Source organism: Lactuca serriola, chromosome 4 (genome assembly GCF_051521515.1).
Source record: "Lactuca serriola cultivar US96UC23 chromosome 4, Lser_US96UC23_V15, whole genome shotgun sequence".
NCBI classification, from domain to species: domain Eukaryota; kingdom Viridiplantae; phylum Streptophyta; class Magnoliopsida; order Asterales; family Asteraceae; genus Lactuca; species Lactuca serriola.
The window spans coordinates 138,245,869-138,262,961 of NC_136411.1; the positions used below are offsets into that span (position 1 = coordinate 138,245,869).

At 30.6% G+C, this 17,093-nt stretch overlaps 1 protein-coding gene across 2 annotated transcripts; it reads left to right on the forward strand.

Moving 5' to 3' along the window:
- Nucleotides 1-7,693: 7,693 nt before the first annotated feature.
- On the forward strand, nucleotides 7,694-11,433 carry LOC145100366 (protein VERNALIZATION 1-like). 2 transcript variants are annotated; one of them, XM_079037665.1, is made up of 8 exons: nucleotides 7,694-7,930; nucleotides 8,018-8,096; nucleotides 8,188-8,249; nucleotides 8,344-8,443; nucleotides 8,562-8,603; nucleotides 8,782-8,823; nucleotides 8,920-8,993; nucleotides 11,223-11,433. In XM_079037665.1, the coding sequence occupies exons 1-8, from the start codon at nucleotides 7,749-7,751 to the stop codon at nucleotides 11,287-11,289; spliced, it is 648 nt and encodes a 215-aa protein (XP_078893791.1). In that variant the 5' UTR covers nucleotides 7,694-7,748; the 3' UTR covers nucleotides 11,290-11,433. The 2 variants fall into 2 exon arrangements, with proteins under 2 accessions (XP_078893791.1, XP_078893792.1); XM_079037666.1 differs by having other exon boundaries at nucleotides 7,703-7,930; nucleotides 8,926-8,993.
- The last annotated feature ends 5,660 nt before the right edge of the window (nucleotides 11,434-17,093 follow it).

Genomic DNA, 17,093 nt, shown 5'->3' on the forward strand with positions numbered 1-17,093 from the left:
TTAAACAGGCTATCCTACCACTGTCTAATCAGCACTATCATGCAGCTCAAAACACATATAACAGGCACATAAGGCATCATCCCTAGATCCTTAGCCCTATTCTAGCATGTTGTTCTATTAACCGATAATCAACACATAAACTTGTATGGGTATTTTGGGGTACTTACTTGAGCTCGTTTGATTGCATGCACCACACCCTTTTTCTCTTTTCAAAGTTCTTTTCTTTCTGAATTATTTTTGCTTTTCTAAAACTGTTTTCTTTCCCAAAATCTCTTTTTACAAAATTGTCTTTTCATTTTGAAAACTTCTATACCAATTCCTCGGTTTGAGTTCAGACACACCCAAGAGTATGTCCGAATCCCTCAAACCAAGGCTCTGATACCAACTTGAAACGTCCTAAAATTCAAGACTAAAAATTTCTTTTAATAAAACTTTACTTTAAGCATATTCATCATTTCAAAACATAAACAGAGTATTAGTTTCCAAAATACATGTTCGCTATCAGAGTAAACATTCCCAGGCTGTCTAAACTATGGTGTGTGCCATGCGATCACCCCGAGCTCTTCCCTCCGCTACCGGAAGTACCTGAAACCAAAACTGAAAACCGTAAGCACGAAGCTTAGTGAGTTCCCCACCCTACCACATACCATGCATAACCACATACTGCACATACTGGGCCACGCCCGCTATCCTGGGCCTCGCCCACCCCTACCTCAGGCCCCGCCCGCTACAACGGCCCCGCCTGGCTTTGAGCCCCGCTCGGATACAGATCTGTTTCACTTAGGCCTCGCCTGTCACAGGGCCTCGCCCACTAACATATAATAGCACATAAACATATCACATCACATCACATAAGCTAAACACATACTAACGGATCTTGTCCTAAGGCCTCGCCTATCTCTGGGCCCCGCCCTTGTCCTGCTACTGATGAGTCATGGAACCCCATCCATACTCCTGCTGATAGTGAGGTATGAGCCCAGCCCACCCTCACTCCTTCCCTAACTTGGGCCTCACCCCAGATCTGCTGCTACTGAGATGTGGAACACCATCCACACTCTGCTATTGGTGAGATACGGGACCTCGCCCACACTCACCTCCCTACCAGGCACATACAAGTATCACACAGACAACAAGTATAAACTATCACATAAACCATTCCTTGGGCACCCACCCTCTATCATTGGACCTCGTCCCGAATATCATACTAGCATACTGTGCCTAGGTTTAACCCCCGGTTCTTCTACTCGTAACTACATGGGCCGACATTGTGGCCGTAGACCCATTCACACAAAGGGAAAACTCACCTGCACTGGCTGAACTCGCTGATGATCCTACTAGCTGCTGCCCGGCAACTCTCTGAACTCCTGCTCTACTAGCTCCCCGAGCTACCAATGTCAGTGCAACACTTAGTCTGACTGACCCTCAAAAGATAACCAAATCAATTCTGGTCAAAGTCAAAGTCCTGGTCCAAGTCAACCTTCCAGGTCAACTCTACTCGCCGAGTCCACCTACTGACTCGTCGAGTTCATTTGCTCAAAGTCCTTCCAATCGCGACTTGACTCGCCGAGTCAGCCCCTGACTCGCCGAGTCTACTGATTCCCGAGTCCTGTCCTGTCCAACTCATTGAGTCCTTTCTCGACTCGATGACTCGAGTCTTAACTTGAAGGGTTTGGGGTTTCATGAACTGACTCGCCGAGTCCGAGAACAGACTCGCCGAGTACAAGACAATCTTCATCCAACTCGCTGAGTGGTTCTTCCAACTCGCCGAGTTCATGCCCAACTTCATCCGACTCGACGAGCTGTTCATCCCACTCGTCGAGTTCCTCCTCATCTTCAAGCTACTCGCCGAGTCCACTCAAAGGACTCGCCGAGTCCATCCGGTCCTTCATACATGCAGAGGACTTTTGAGTCATGCAGGGACTCAAATCTGTAGATCTACCCTTCCCAAGCCTATTCCTCACGTAAAGTTGCAAACTTTATGTGTAGAGAAGGAGATCTAGGCAAAATACACCATAAACTAGGGTTTAAGGCAAGAAAGCTCCATAACCGACTCAAGGGCTGATGCTTTACGGGATTCTAAACCAAAACAAGCATGGATCTGAGGTCGCAACCTCAGATCTGGACTTCAAGCTCGAGATTGATCTTAAACATGGCTTAAAAGCCCCAAAACTCATAACCAAAGAAGATCTAAAGGAGAGAAACGACTTAATACCTTCAATATCTCAGAAGGGTTCCCCAATCTTCGGATCCAAAGCCACTCCTTGATGCTTCAATGATTCCCACTTCTTCTTCGTCCTTTAAATCACTCAAAATGGCTAAAAGCTTGAATGAGCACAATGGAGGCTTAGGGTGCGGTTTTCTGGGTGTGAGAGACAGTAAAGGATCCCTAGGGGAGAGAATGAGACGATTAAATAGGCTCCAAGCCCCGAATTTAGGGTTTTCCTCGTACAAACCAGACTCGCCGAGTCGGTTACTTACTCCTCGGCCCGGATCCCGCTCGGACTCGCCGAGTTCCTCCTTGGACTCGCCGAGTCGCCCCTTATAATTAAGGTTTTCTTTCCTTTCTTGGCCTTCAAAACTTTGGGTGTTACAAAGCCGTCTTCACTCTAATCCACAATCACAAAAGCTCCAAAACCCTTCAAAATTCCTCATGCAACATAACAAGTCCCCGATACGATCCATGATAAAAAAAATTAATTAAAATACAATGCAATACTAATAAAAAAACTAAAAATCTAAAATAAACTAATAAAAAGAAAGAAATAAAATAAGCTATCAGGATGGAATTGGTAATAATATGAATTAGTAATGTTTATATTGATTCGAAAAAACTTTAGGCCTAAATTAGCTAGTGAAGGGCAGTTTTGTCATGTAGTGTTGATGTTCTGTTGTTACTCAGTTTCACTGCTACAGATGGTGGCAAATTCCGATTATGTGGGAATTAAATCTCAATATTTCCTTTGTAATTTGTGTATTTTCTACGATTGCAGTTCTATTGGGATAAAATCACGAATTCAAATTCTACTGGAATGGTATCTTGAATTCTGATTCTGTCAAAATAGAATCTTGAAGATGAACATTGTATGGAATGAAGATGAACAATGACCACCGATATTCCAAAAAGAATTGATTATTCTACCAGAATAATATATAATATAATGAAAAAAATAAATAAATGTAATAGTATATTCTGGAAGAATGATTTATATATTGTGTTTTTTTGTTATTAATAAGTGTAACATTATCATAGAATAGTATATATATATATATATATATATATATATATATATATATATATATATATATATATATATTCTTTTCTAAGAACGTAATGAAATTTTTTTAATTTGTATCAAAAATTTTGTATTTCTTTAAAAAGTTCATTAAATCAAAATATATATTATGTTAGAATGTGTATTCTTGTATGGTTTAATCATATTTGTTATTTTTTAATATATTGATAAAAATATTCCGTCAGAATTTTCAAATTAGAAGAATTATCATACATACAATCAGATTTTAAAAGTAATAGAATCTGTTTTCCTTAAAATATGCAATTTTCCTTTTTTAAATTTATGTTAATTGACTAAAATACCCTTAGAATGAAATTAGATGGTATTTTTTATTATATTTAATTTAATAATATGTATTATTCACTTTCCAAAAGTAAGTAAAATGATTGGCCCACAATTATGCATACAATAACACAATACTTAGTTTGAATAGAATAACTTAAGCCTATATATATATATATATATATATATATATATATATATATATATATATATATATATATATATATATATGTGTGTGTGTGTGTGTGTGTGTAAGACCCATGTATTACATGAGTTTATTTTAAAGAAAAAAATATAAAGTTTTAAACATTTGAAAAGTTTGATTTTATAAAAAAGAAAATAGAAAAATATTGAATTATTTAAATTAAATTGTTTGTTTTTCTTTTAAATTAAACAAATAATTTAGATAAATAAACAAAAGAAACTAATAAAACTTTAATTTAGAAAATTTGAAATTAGAAGGAAGTCAATTAATGAAATTGATATGCATTTATTATTACATTTATTATTATTATTACATTTAAATATTAAGTGGAAATTAGTAAAATGAAAACCACAAAATGCCTTGAGGAAAAAATTAATTGAAAATAACAACAAAATGACATATGGCCAAATCAATGAGAATATGACATGTGACAAAAAGTTTTTTATTTATTAGGAAATATATATATATATATATATATATATATATATATATATATATATATATATATATATATATATATGAGTGTGTGTGTGTGTGTGTGAAAATATGCAAAAGAACAAAAAGAATCGAATGTTGAAATAGAAACGAGCCCTTTATTTTATGCGACGTTTGTGTATGCTAATAAACAATATTTTTATGTAAGATCAACGACTTAATGTTGCATTTTGCCAATTAAAAATAAAAATAATAAAAAGTTAGTGCAAGACAATAAGATAAAGGCTTTCACAATGGTGAGACGTATCTTCTGATTAAAAAAAACCAACTATGATTCAGTTACTTTATTAAAGTTAAAAGCCCTAACATTAAAGGATGTAAAATCAAATTCAACATAAAATGTATTGAATCAAAACTATGATATAGAGATAAGTCAAAAATAACTTATCTTTCAGAATCACTTTGAGATGTCTAGTGAAATCACATCAAAATCTTTAAAATTAATTCTTGAAAAAAAGAAAAAGAAAAAATCCTTTCAAACTTGTTTTTGGGAAACATGATGAATGTATCATGTTCCCCGTCACCATGAGAGGCACAATTGGTGGGAGTTTTTCGTTTTTACAAAGCCATGTAAGAATTCCTATTGGCAAGTAGAAAGATGATCAAATGGAAAATTGACACATCATGAGCAACGTGTGGAGCCCATTCAACAAAAGAGATTTTGACACGATTGTATATATTTAAAACTTAAATGGGTTGAAATCAACCTAGTATTGGTCATACTTTTGATTATGGAAGAGGAGTTGTTGTTCCCATGTACCATGTTCTAAAGATACGTGAAGCTCACTCTTCTCTATTATCTCCATCATCATCATCTTTCGATAATCCGAGGTTCTTGATTTAGCTTTTGAATGACACCTGTCAACTTTCTATTCACTTATGGCCGACATCGGCATCTTATGCTCCCATATTAACTACAATTATGTCCTCAAAATGACATTAAAATAAATATCTGCACATTTGCATGGTTACCGTTTTACACAAAATTCATTTTTTTAAAAATAAAAAACTGTAATTTTATGAAAATATTCAAAGTTTTCAAAGAACATGAAAGTCCATTCATACATAACAAATATTGTATAACTTTATTAAACATAAATTGTTGTTAATGAAGAAAACTTGACGTGTATAAATCATTTCTTTTTTAATATATTTTGGTTTAGGTTATTGGTTCGAAGATCAACAAAGATAATAAAAAGTTGTTTTGCTACTTTGATGAGATTTGAATTCACGCCTTAGATCCTAAAAATCATGCTTTAACCATTTTTGCTGCAACTTATTTTGTTTACAATTTTCTGAAAATATTTATATTAGTCAAATTTGAGAATTAAAAGCCTATCTCCCAATCGAATTCCAAGTTCCCACAAGGACTTAGTTTGCGTTTGACAACTAGGAAACAAAACATAGGGTGCATCTATCCTTTTTGGCCACCAAGTTCGTCTCAAAGAAAGCTGGCCTATGAGAAGACGCCAGTTAAATTAAAATGTTCACTTTTCACATGAGATATTTGATATGTCTAGTTTAAACATTAACATTCAAAGCATAAATTGTTCCATGAACCCTTTAGTACTTTTGATAGTAAACACACCATCATTGGAAACCACATAATTCTATTTGTCCACATCAAAACTCATATGGAAATCTAGCTAATAAAAACTGAAAATCTTCAAATCGACCGACTTCCACATCGTCAATAATATCCATATGCACCAATCCCAACCCCATTCCTCATTTTGCCATAGTTCAGAAATAACAACATATTTATGTCTCTCTATTTGAAACAAAGTCGAGAATCTCACAGAGAGACATATTTCCCATCTAAATATATCATTCGAAAAAAGAGTCTTTGTAGCATTCACTACCTTGGACGTAAGAAAGAATGAAGTATAATACATTTTCCATAAGCTAATTTTGATGAATTTAAATTTGTCGCTAATTTTGTCAAAATTGGCAACAGCATATAATTTCACTAAACCTTTCTTCAAAATGGGCAACAATTTTTGACGAATTATTATTTAACTTAATTATGTCACGAGAAATTAAATATCATTCTATTTTTTGTTCCTAGATATCCTCCTACCCAATGAAATGGTAATATGTGTAACATTTAATGCTAATTTAATGAGATTTAATGATATTTTAGGATGCTAATATGACACATGTTATCATTTAAATAGGTAGAAGGATTGGTAGGATCAAAAGGTAGGAGGATATTTAATTTCTCGTCACGAAAAATTAAATATTCTTCTACTTTTTGTTCCTACATATCCTCCTACCCAATGAAATGGTAACATGTGTAATATTTAATGCTAAATTAATAAGATTTAATGATATTTTAGGATACTAATATGACACATGTCATCATTTAAATGAGTATGAGGATTGGTAGGATCAAAAGGTAAGAAGATATTTAATTTCTCTTATGTCACTAATAGGCATATATATTTTTAAAAATCCTTAACTATTTCCAATCGAAGATCTGTCAGTACTCAACAGATTATTCAGTTACTGATTTTGGTGTCCTGAAGTCTCTTTTGTGTTGATAATAGTAAGGGTGAGCATCCAAAATGAAAAACGAAATTAAATTTACTAATATAATTGATTCATTATAATTGAACCATTACTAAGAATAGTGTTGCGGTTTTTGATTTCCATTAACCGAATGTAAATGGCTCGGTTTTAGTTTAATTAATTATAAAACCGCCCCATACACAACCTAACCGAACTACTATATGTAATGAATACATAAAAAATTTAAAAATATGTATATGTACATGAGGTAATTATTTTAATTAAATAAGAAATTGAAATTGAAGAGAATATGAGATGCTAAAAAGTTAGAAGTTATCACTATAATATTTAACAAATTGGAATGAACTTTCACTTTTTTGCTTTTTATAACAACATACTATTTGATTTTCACTTTTATAGCAATGATTTGTTTTTTTATTTTTCATTTTTAATTGCAATATTCTTATTAATGTTTATCTAATTTTTGACCATTATAATTATAATTAATAGATATAAAAAACTATTAATCACAACAAGTCGGAATCAATAACCCATGGCTATCGAAATGTACTAATTAACCGATTGTAAATGTTATGATTCGGTTTTAGTCTATAACCAAATCAAATCATCTCATAAATACCCCTATTGTACCCTAACAATAAAGACAAACGATGTGCATCAACCAACCCTACATAATGAAAACAAATAGATAAGTGATAAACTTTTTTGTAAAATAGAACAAATTACACTACTACAAAACCAAAAATAAAACCATCTCATAGACCACAGTGGTAGGTACATTATCAACTATCAAGTGGAAGAAAAAAAAAAGCACCGATGTCATGTCCACATTCAGTCGGCAAAAAAGATAAATTTTGATTTAATTTTACATTAGTATAATCACGTCATTAAGTGGGTAATATATACTACAAGAAAGTGAAGAAGACAAAATTCAACACAAAATGGGAAGGGGGAAAGTCGAGCTAAAGAGAATAGAGAATCCAACAAATAGGCAAGTCACCTTCTCCAAGAGAAGAGATGGTTTGCTCAAAAAAGCCATTGAACTCTCCATTCTCTGTGATGCTGAGGTTGCTCTTCTTGTCTTCTCTCCTTCTGGCAAAGCTTATCACTTCTCCAGCCATGAGTATACTCTCTCTCTCTCTCTCTCTCTCTCTCTCTCTCTCTATGTATGTGATGTGATGTATGTATGGTGATTGATGGTATGTTGCAGCATGGATATGACTATCAGGAGGTACAGAAACGAAAAGGGTCTGCATAAAATGAACAACCATGGAGTAAGAACCATCGAGGTATTCAAGAAGATGATCACATGTAGGTTAAAAATGATATATTCGATTTAAAGATTGTTTTTTTATTAGAAAAGAAATGGATCTTGTACAGGTATGGAAGAACGAAATGGATGAGATGAAGAAGACAATCGAGATACTCGAAACAAAACACAAGTATATATATATAATAATAGATATATAATTATGAATTCATTTCATTACATTAATTATTATTACCAGGAAATATAACAATTTTGTTGGGATTAAGGCATTTGGCTGGAGAAGATCTTTCATCACTAGGGATAAAAGAACTCAAACAACTTGAACGCCAACTGAGGATCGGAGTTGATCGCGTCCGATCTAAAAAGGCACGTTTAACTATTTCAAGAAAACGATTTATCCAAGGATTATTAATTATTATTATTATTACTGTTATCAGATTTTCCTTCAAATCCTAATAAAGATTTAATAAATGAATTTGTACAGTGGCGCCTTTTATCGGAGCACATAAGTTTATTGAAGAGAAATGTGAGTCTTAAGGTTTATAAATAAATTATATATATAATTTTAGTGTTTTAGTTTAGTTTTACAATTTTACCCATCGATCTCTTTGATATGTGTAATGACTAATATGTCTTTTTAAGCTTCGGTTGATTTAAAGAAAAAAAAAGGAAGCTAGCTATTTATCTTTTTTATGTGTATGCAGCATAAAACCTTGCAAGAAGAACATACGATTCTTCAGAAAAAAGTGAGCATTTTTTTGAAAAGTATATGTTAAATGATAAATTAACTTAGTATTTGAATTTGAATTTAAAAAATCTACTCCTTTCTGGTATATTTCGAGATCAAGCTTCATGAGCTGCTTAACGAAGCTGATGAATACTCAGGCTTGGATTCATCAGATCATGCAATTCAAAGGTAAACTGATTCTTTAATACATAAATAAAATATAATATTGATTATTAGTTTTCTAAAGCATATTTAAATTGTACTTCAGAAATTAATAGTTATATACAATAAATTAGAAAAAGTTTTGATTTTAAAAACCACACACAGTTGTTTAATTATTTGATACATGTTATTTTTTAGAAGTTTTTGATTTTTTTTCACTTGTCATTTTCTTAAAATTTAATATTTACTTTTTAGTAATAGTTTATATATAATAAATACACTAGTTGTAAGACCCGTATATTATACGGGTTGATTAAAACATAATATTAAATAGGAGCGATAAAATGAGAAGTTTATTTGAATTTGAAATATAAAATAAGTGAAAATTATGACAAAAAAACATGCAAAAAATAAATAAATTAAAATTATGTGTTTAATTGTCAGACCCGTGTACTAAACGAGTTATTATAACAAAATGTTAAATACAAAGGTTAAAATGTAAATTTATTTGAAATTTAAATTTCAAATTTCAAATTTGAAATTAATAGTCATTATGATAGGTTTAATTTATGGAAACTAAATTAATGATATGTTGGAAATGAATAATGAAGTAAATGAGAAGTGAAAAATTAATATATCTCAAAATTATGACAAAATGACATGTGGTCAATTAAATGAGAGAATGACAAGTGACAATAACATTTTCATTTATTAGGGTAGATTAATTCTGTTAATCATGAGAATAAATGTTCTATCCGTTTCTTTCCTTAGCAAATATTTATATATGGTAACTACTTAATACATATTTTAAGGGATTAATTTAATATTTTTTAGGTCATGTTTAGATAAATATCTTTTATTTCAATATAAATTTATATTTACCTATATATACATATATATTTCTTATATTTTCCTAAATATGCTTAAGAAACTACTAAGTATTTTATCTATCTATAATATTTTTTTATACGTTATATGACAGTTAAGTAGTATATATATATATATATATATATATATATATATATATATATATATATATATATATATTATTTTATACATGTAACACATATAGAAACGATGAATAAAATATGAATTTATATTTTACCAAATTCAAGTCATGTAAAATGTATAGCGATTAATAATATTTTTTTTATAGCTACACATTTAAATTTATAATATCTCCATTTTAATAATTGAACTTTAAAAATTTGTTAACATTTTTGCATCATAATTTTATTTAGGATTTATTATTGTTGTAAAGATAAAAACATAATATTAATTCAAATGACTCCAAAGACAAGCGTAAACATATAAAATTATATTTAGATAAAATAAATTCAATGTTATGTCCACCATGTTAATATATGTCAATAGTTTTTTTATTAGTATACATTCAACTATCTAATTATTATCATTTTGTTTGTATTTATTTGGAAAGTTTGCTATAAAAAGAATGTTTAATGTTTACATCTAAATTTTCAACATCATTTTTTAAAAAATGTTAATATTTTTATTAATATATATTGAATTACTTACTTTATTCATGATTAAATCATTTTTACTTATGTAAATGTATTACTTTAAAAAATACCCATATGTTTACAAATTTATATTAAATTTTTATTTTTAATAAACTCATGTACTATACGGATTTTACACCTAGTTTATATAATATTAGTTAAAAACTTCTTAAAATTATTGATTTTATATATTCGATCGTAAATAATAAGCAAATCAATTTTTTTATTGAATAAACTTTGGTTTATAGATAATTCTATATAAAGGCGGAATGCTATCAAGTTTTGACACATCAAATTTAAAAACATTTTGTAATGCTCAACAACGATTTTACATATTCGATACAAAGAACAAGCCAATCACATTTTAGTTAAAACTTCTTACATATTCGATACAACGATATTAGTTAAAAACTTTTAAAAATATTGATTTTACATATTTGATACAAATAAGAAGCCAATCTTATTTTTCTTTATTGAATAAACTTCGGTTTATAGATAATTCTTTATAAAGGACGAATGTTGTCAGGTTTTGATACAACAAATCTAAAAACATTTTTTGATGCTTAACAACGATAGTTTTATATCCTTGATTTTAAATTAAGGAAAAAATGTAAATGTATATACCTTATAGTATTATTAGAAAGAATATATATATATATATATATATATATATATATATATATATATATATATATATATATATATATATAATAACAACATTTTGGTAAGTTTGCAGGTTTATTCCAGATGGGCAATCTCATTCACCACTCAACATGAACCAGCTCGGTTTTTCCAACAATTAATTATGTTTTCGTCATTTCTCCAATGGTTAAGTTTATTACCATCTTGTCGTTGTCATCAATGTAGTAAAATATATATTAAAAAGAATTGAATTAGTTTGGTTACTATAAGGTATATATCGCGCGAGTAATAGTTCCTAAGTTTGTTTTTATGTAAAATGTTGATATGCATACAGAAGGTAATGCGTGTGTACAAATAATCTTTAATGTTGTATATATGTTATTAGTTGGCGTTATCAATTTCAAACTGATTATCTGGATTGTTATGATTAAAAGGACAATTATTAGTTTTTGATGTTTACTGAAATGATTGACAATATCTACGAGTCCAATAATCATTGTAAATAGGAAAAAAATGTGATCGAAAGACATAAAATGTGACATTTTGTTGAAAACCCAACGATATTAGATATTCGAAATGGTCAGTCCGGGAATAGCTAGAGAGAGTGGTCATTTCCTTTTATTTTTTTTATTCCTAATGGCCATATTCGTAAATATTACTATAATGAAACAAATTATTTGAATACAATTGTGGAATGCCCGTTAGGGTTAGCATTGCATTGAAATTAACAAGTTAGGGTTAACATTGCATTTGAAATTAATAATATAGGTACAATATCTACATAGAAGACCCTCTATACAATATGTAAAGCTGTAAAGTTATAAATTCTATTATTTATCCCACCCCTATAGTTGGAGTTGGGGGGCCTCAAATACTTAAAATATTCTAAAATCCAAAAATAACTATATAGGACATCCATTTGTAAATTTATCTACAAACTGACGATCAAACAACATGTGCAACATACACACATGGCCAATAACAACGTGTTCACTTACAAAATGTTTATCTACTCTTACATGTGTGGTTCGTTGGTGTTGAACTGAGTTAAAAGTTAAGTACATGACACTCAAGTTGTCACAAAAAAATAGTGGCACGAGAGTGAGGGTGTCACACCTTCAAACCAGAACGGCGGAAACGTCTAGGGGCAGATAGAATTACGCCGTGTACAGTATTATAACAATTGAATAGTAATAAAACATAGCAAATCAAACATTCATACATTGATAGTACAAGTTTATATTGTTTACAACACTTTGTTTGTTCAAAAGTTTTCAAAAATTAAAGTCTTCCGTTGTCATATTTTTCAAGTTTATGAAACTATTTTTGAACTAAAACCCAACAATTAGTATCAGAGCCACCTTGCAAATTTGGTTAGATTTTTTATTTTTAGAAATCTTAGTTTTTGGAGAATATGAATAACTTTTTTTTTGTATAAAAATAAATTCATATATATTTTCTATGACAACTTTTTTGTTATTTTATGTGACAAAAGTTTCATGCATCTTTTGTCATTTAAAGTTGTCTTAGAAAAACAAAGGTTATTTGATGTGTATATTGATGTATATGATGTGCATAAACTAGCCAATGACCAATGTGTTGTTATGTTGTTGTGTTGGTTATTTTTATTATAAAATGGTTGTAATAATTTATTTATTCATATGATATGTAATAAATTAAATATATTAGTTTTCTTGTTTATTTCTGTAAAGTGATAGATTAGTTTTTAGAAATAAGTTATTTGTACAAAGACAAGAAATGAAATTTGAACCATTTTTTGAAGACAAAAGGAAAAAATTTCGAGTTCAACATGTGCTGGGCAGAGCATGACACTTTCTGAAAAGTGTCATGAATGCTACACATCTGTTGAAAAGGTGTTGAACAGAACGATGACACTTTCTGAAAAGTGTCATGAAAGCTGCAGTCTTTCCTTTAAAGAAGCTTTTCAAATCTTTTGCAAGCAATGGATGTTTACTCAAGTGGGAGCTTCTTCAACACCATTACAAGAATATTTTTGGTCCCCTTAATTGTCCCTTTAGGAATGGTTTGTGTTGGCTCACAAAAAGATCATTAGTTGGTTATATTTATGCACATATCTTTTTATGCATGTTTTGTGTTGTTTATAAAAGTCAGTCGCATACAAGGAATGTGTGACGTAAAAAACTACAAAGAGAATGGTTGACTTTTAGCAAATGCCACAAAACAAAAATCGTAGTACTCCTTAAAATAGGAATTTTGAGAAAAAGAATGTCAAAAACGGAGTCCGTATGAGAGAGTTATGATTTTAGCAAAATCATTTAATTTTATAAAAATATGGACAAAAGATAAAGTCAAAATTAGCCGACAAAGTCTAAACAAAAGTTGTAGATCTCGTCGATAGCTACGCGTGGATATAAAGAATGTCAAAACGGAGCTCGTATGAACGAGTTATAATTTTTAATAGCACGTTTACGTATTAAAATAAAGTGTAAATCATATATACGTAATTATGTATACATATATATACATATGTATATATCATTAGAAAGTTATCGACGATGCGGTCGTTATAAGACTAGTGTTGAATACTTTCGACATTAGTTTAGTACAAGTATCATTAAATCTATTTAAAATAGTATTTTAAAGGGATGTTTAGTCATTTAAGTAAATATAAAGGGTGGTTTTTGAAAATTCAATTACTATAAATAAGATTCTCTAGGCTCTCATGTTTCTTGCACCATTCTCTTGATTCAAGAGTCTTTCTCTTCTTATCCCCCGAGCATTTCGGTCACTCGTGATTCGACTTCTCTTTCTGTAGTTTCTAGTATAGTAAGGTGAGCGTTGAATTGCTATAAGAATCTTTCTTAGAAAGATTCAACGATGAAGTTCTGCCCCTGCAGAGCCCAGCTCATAGCTAAGTAAGTTATGCTACCCTACTTTAAATATAACTTATAATATCGTTATTATGAACCTATAAATAAAATTTATCATTGATTCAAAGTCGTTATACTGATTGATCTACTTATGGGGATAATTTCTAGGTTGTGATTTAGTGAGGTGTTTAGAGTGGGATTTCCAAACAGTATACTTCGTATACCAAGCGGACCCTACCTCCGATATGATCCTACCTGGTTGTTCCTTACTTGATAGATCATGAAGTATACTCTGAGTTAATGATGAATCTAGACTAATAATTAGTCGCAATAAATATTGAACTAAAATCTAGTGGTAATAATACTAAGTTTCGTCAAAGGATATCATATTGTTAAGAAGCGAAGCGCTACTCGAATTTCGAGTCGTCACTTTCACAAGTGAGTGCATAGTTACTTTCATCTTACACATAGATATGAAGTATTTAATATAAATTACATGCTATGTGTGCATATTATTTGTGTTCCTGATATCTATGTTGGATGAACAAAAATATACATGTTTTAATTGTTTTAAACTATATATGTATTTTATACATATAATTATGATGGGTAAAAAATGGGTAGATTAAAGATGAGATGAATGATGAGCGATTAAAGACGAGCGATGGTATATAAGTGGTAAAAGATAGTGAGAAGCGATGAAGCGATGACCCAAGCGATGGCCCCATCATCTAGCAAAGCATAGATGACAACCACAGACTATTCTAGACAGTCCAGTGGAACACTAGCAGGCTCACAACCTGTAGGTGTTGTGAACGATGTGTTCACCCGGTGTATTCTAAAAACCCATTAACATGTATTGCGGGTGGACTCCTAAAATAATATTATCAATAAATGAAATAAACCCTGGCAGCTATGGACTTAGCGCTTGTTAGATGAACCCTGGCAACTATGGACTTAGTGCCTGTTATACAATGGACTTCGTGCCTATTCCTTAGGACAATACTTAGGAATAAATAATGAGGAATAGATGATTCTTAGGGAAGATACTTAAGAATAAAGAAGATAATGGGGGATGGGTAATTGGGTTTATTGTTTGATGATTAAACATAATAACTTTATTGTTGTGGGTTGAAAACCCTATGTACTCACCAGGTTTCCCAACCTGACTTACTCAATTTATTTGTATCACAGATGTCGATATGAAACTATATTACATTGAGAAATTAAAGGAGATGTAAATCACTAGTGTAAAAGAATGTAAGGTCTGTTTATGCTTATGCATCTATATTGACGATGACATCCTAATGTTTTAATATAAACAATTACATTTCTTCGGAAATACTTTGATAAAACCTTTATCATGTTTTCTGGGAACAAAATTCCACAACATTGTTCTTTAAAAAGGATAATGTGATTTTAAAATAAGAATAAATAAAAATTTTAAAATGACCGTGAATTTGGGGATGTCACAGTTGGTATCAAAGCATTAGTTGAAGCGAACTAGGAATTTTATGAAATTTTCTAGACTTAAATTTAGAATGCTCACACATTAATTTACTTATTTTCTAGTTAACCCTAGGTTATGTTCACAACACTAGGCATACAATCTTGTTTTCACAAAACTATAAGATTCAAGTAATCAAGCAAATGTTCATACAACTCAATAAACTTAGTCATTAACATAAAATAATTATCATTAACACATAAATAAGGATCTTTTAACATGCTTAACAAGATAAATAACCAAATAAATATAATCCAAAGCCACTTATCAAACCATATTTATAAGATCATCTAGTCTAAACATAAGTATGGAGTTTTAGCCCATAACTTCAGCAAATAATATCATAAAAACGAAATTTAATGTTGCAAACATGATTCACACAAAGAATTAAGAGAAAAGTAATAGTTAAATGCCTTTGATCTCTTCTAAATTAACCTCTAGTCAAATTATGAGCTCCAAAGCTTCTTAAGAATGTCTTTAGCCTCCAAAAGTCGCTAATAGCCTCCAGCCAACGTTAGGGTTTCAAGTGAAAACAATCTATATATATAGATTCTGAAAAACAGTGCAACTTGTCGAGTTTTAGGACCCAACTCGTCGAGTTTTTTACTTAAATCGTGTGTACGGAAAGGCACTATTTTGTCGGAAATCTTCATAGCAACTCGTCGAGTGAAGGGACCAACTCGACGAGTTCTTCAATTTTGTCTTCTTTCTTCAAAATCCAATTTCCAAGCTTCTAATTGCTAAATCCACTTCCTTTTCCTTCGAAGCACGTCTTCATTGTTGAAAATGAAATTTTAAACCAATTAAACACCTTTTGTTCATTATTTGAGACTAAAACAACATAAAGTATTAAGATAATGCATGAATTTTATGACTAAATACCCCCATATCATATACCAAAAGTATGCTTACTGAAACTATACCTTTATACCAAAACTATGTTTATGGAAAATGTACTTTTAAATCAAAAGTGTGTTCGTTAAGAATATATTTTTATGCCAAAACTAGTGTTTTACTGTATATGTCATCTCTTGACCGAAAATGTGTTCGTTAAGAATGTCCTTTTATGCCAAAAGTAATGTTTTACTATTGATGTGCTTTCTAGACCAAAAGTGTGTTCGTTACGAATGTACTTTTTGTTGGATTAGGTGTCTAAGCCCATAACTGTAATTGGTATGTACTTGAATTGATAGTGGCATGGTCCGTTTGGATGCTTTCACACTTGCAACTAGACAAGATGATTAATTAAGGAAGAGGAAGAATTTATTAATTTGATTAATAAAATGGAGTAAATGATTTATTAATATGTTATGGAAATAATATATTAATTAGTAATCATATTATTAATTAATATTTAATCAGAAATTAATTTGGAATTAATTTTGGGATTAAAGGAATTAATTAAAAGTGCAGGGACTAAAAGTGTAATTGTTCAATAGTTAAGCAAAACGGTCCAGAACCTTCCTAGGGAAGGTGGTGGACGAAATTTATGATATATGTAAGATTATTCTAGAGTTTCTAGAATATCGTATCATATATGGATAATCAAATGAGGTGGATAATTACCATATTTGAGATTAGGGTTATCCATAGCATCCTTGGTGCA

Excerpts from the sequence above, each read along its gene's own strand:
- LOC145100366 (XM_079037665.1), top strand. The coding sequence starts at position 7,749 with ATGGGAAGGGGGAAAGTCGAGCTAAAGAGAATAGAGAATCCAACAAAT. Across the intron at positions 7,931-8,017 it reads TATCACTTCTCCAGCCATGA|CATGGATATGACTATCAGGA; the intron begins GTATACTCTCTC and ends GGTATGTTGCAG. Across the intron at positions 8,250-8,343 it reads ATACTCGAAACAAAACACAA|GCATTTGGCTGGAGAAGATC; the intron begins GTATATATATAT and ends GTTGGGATTAAG.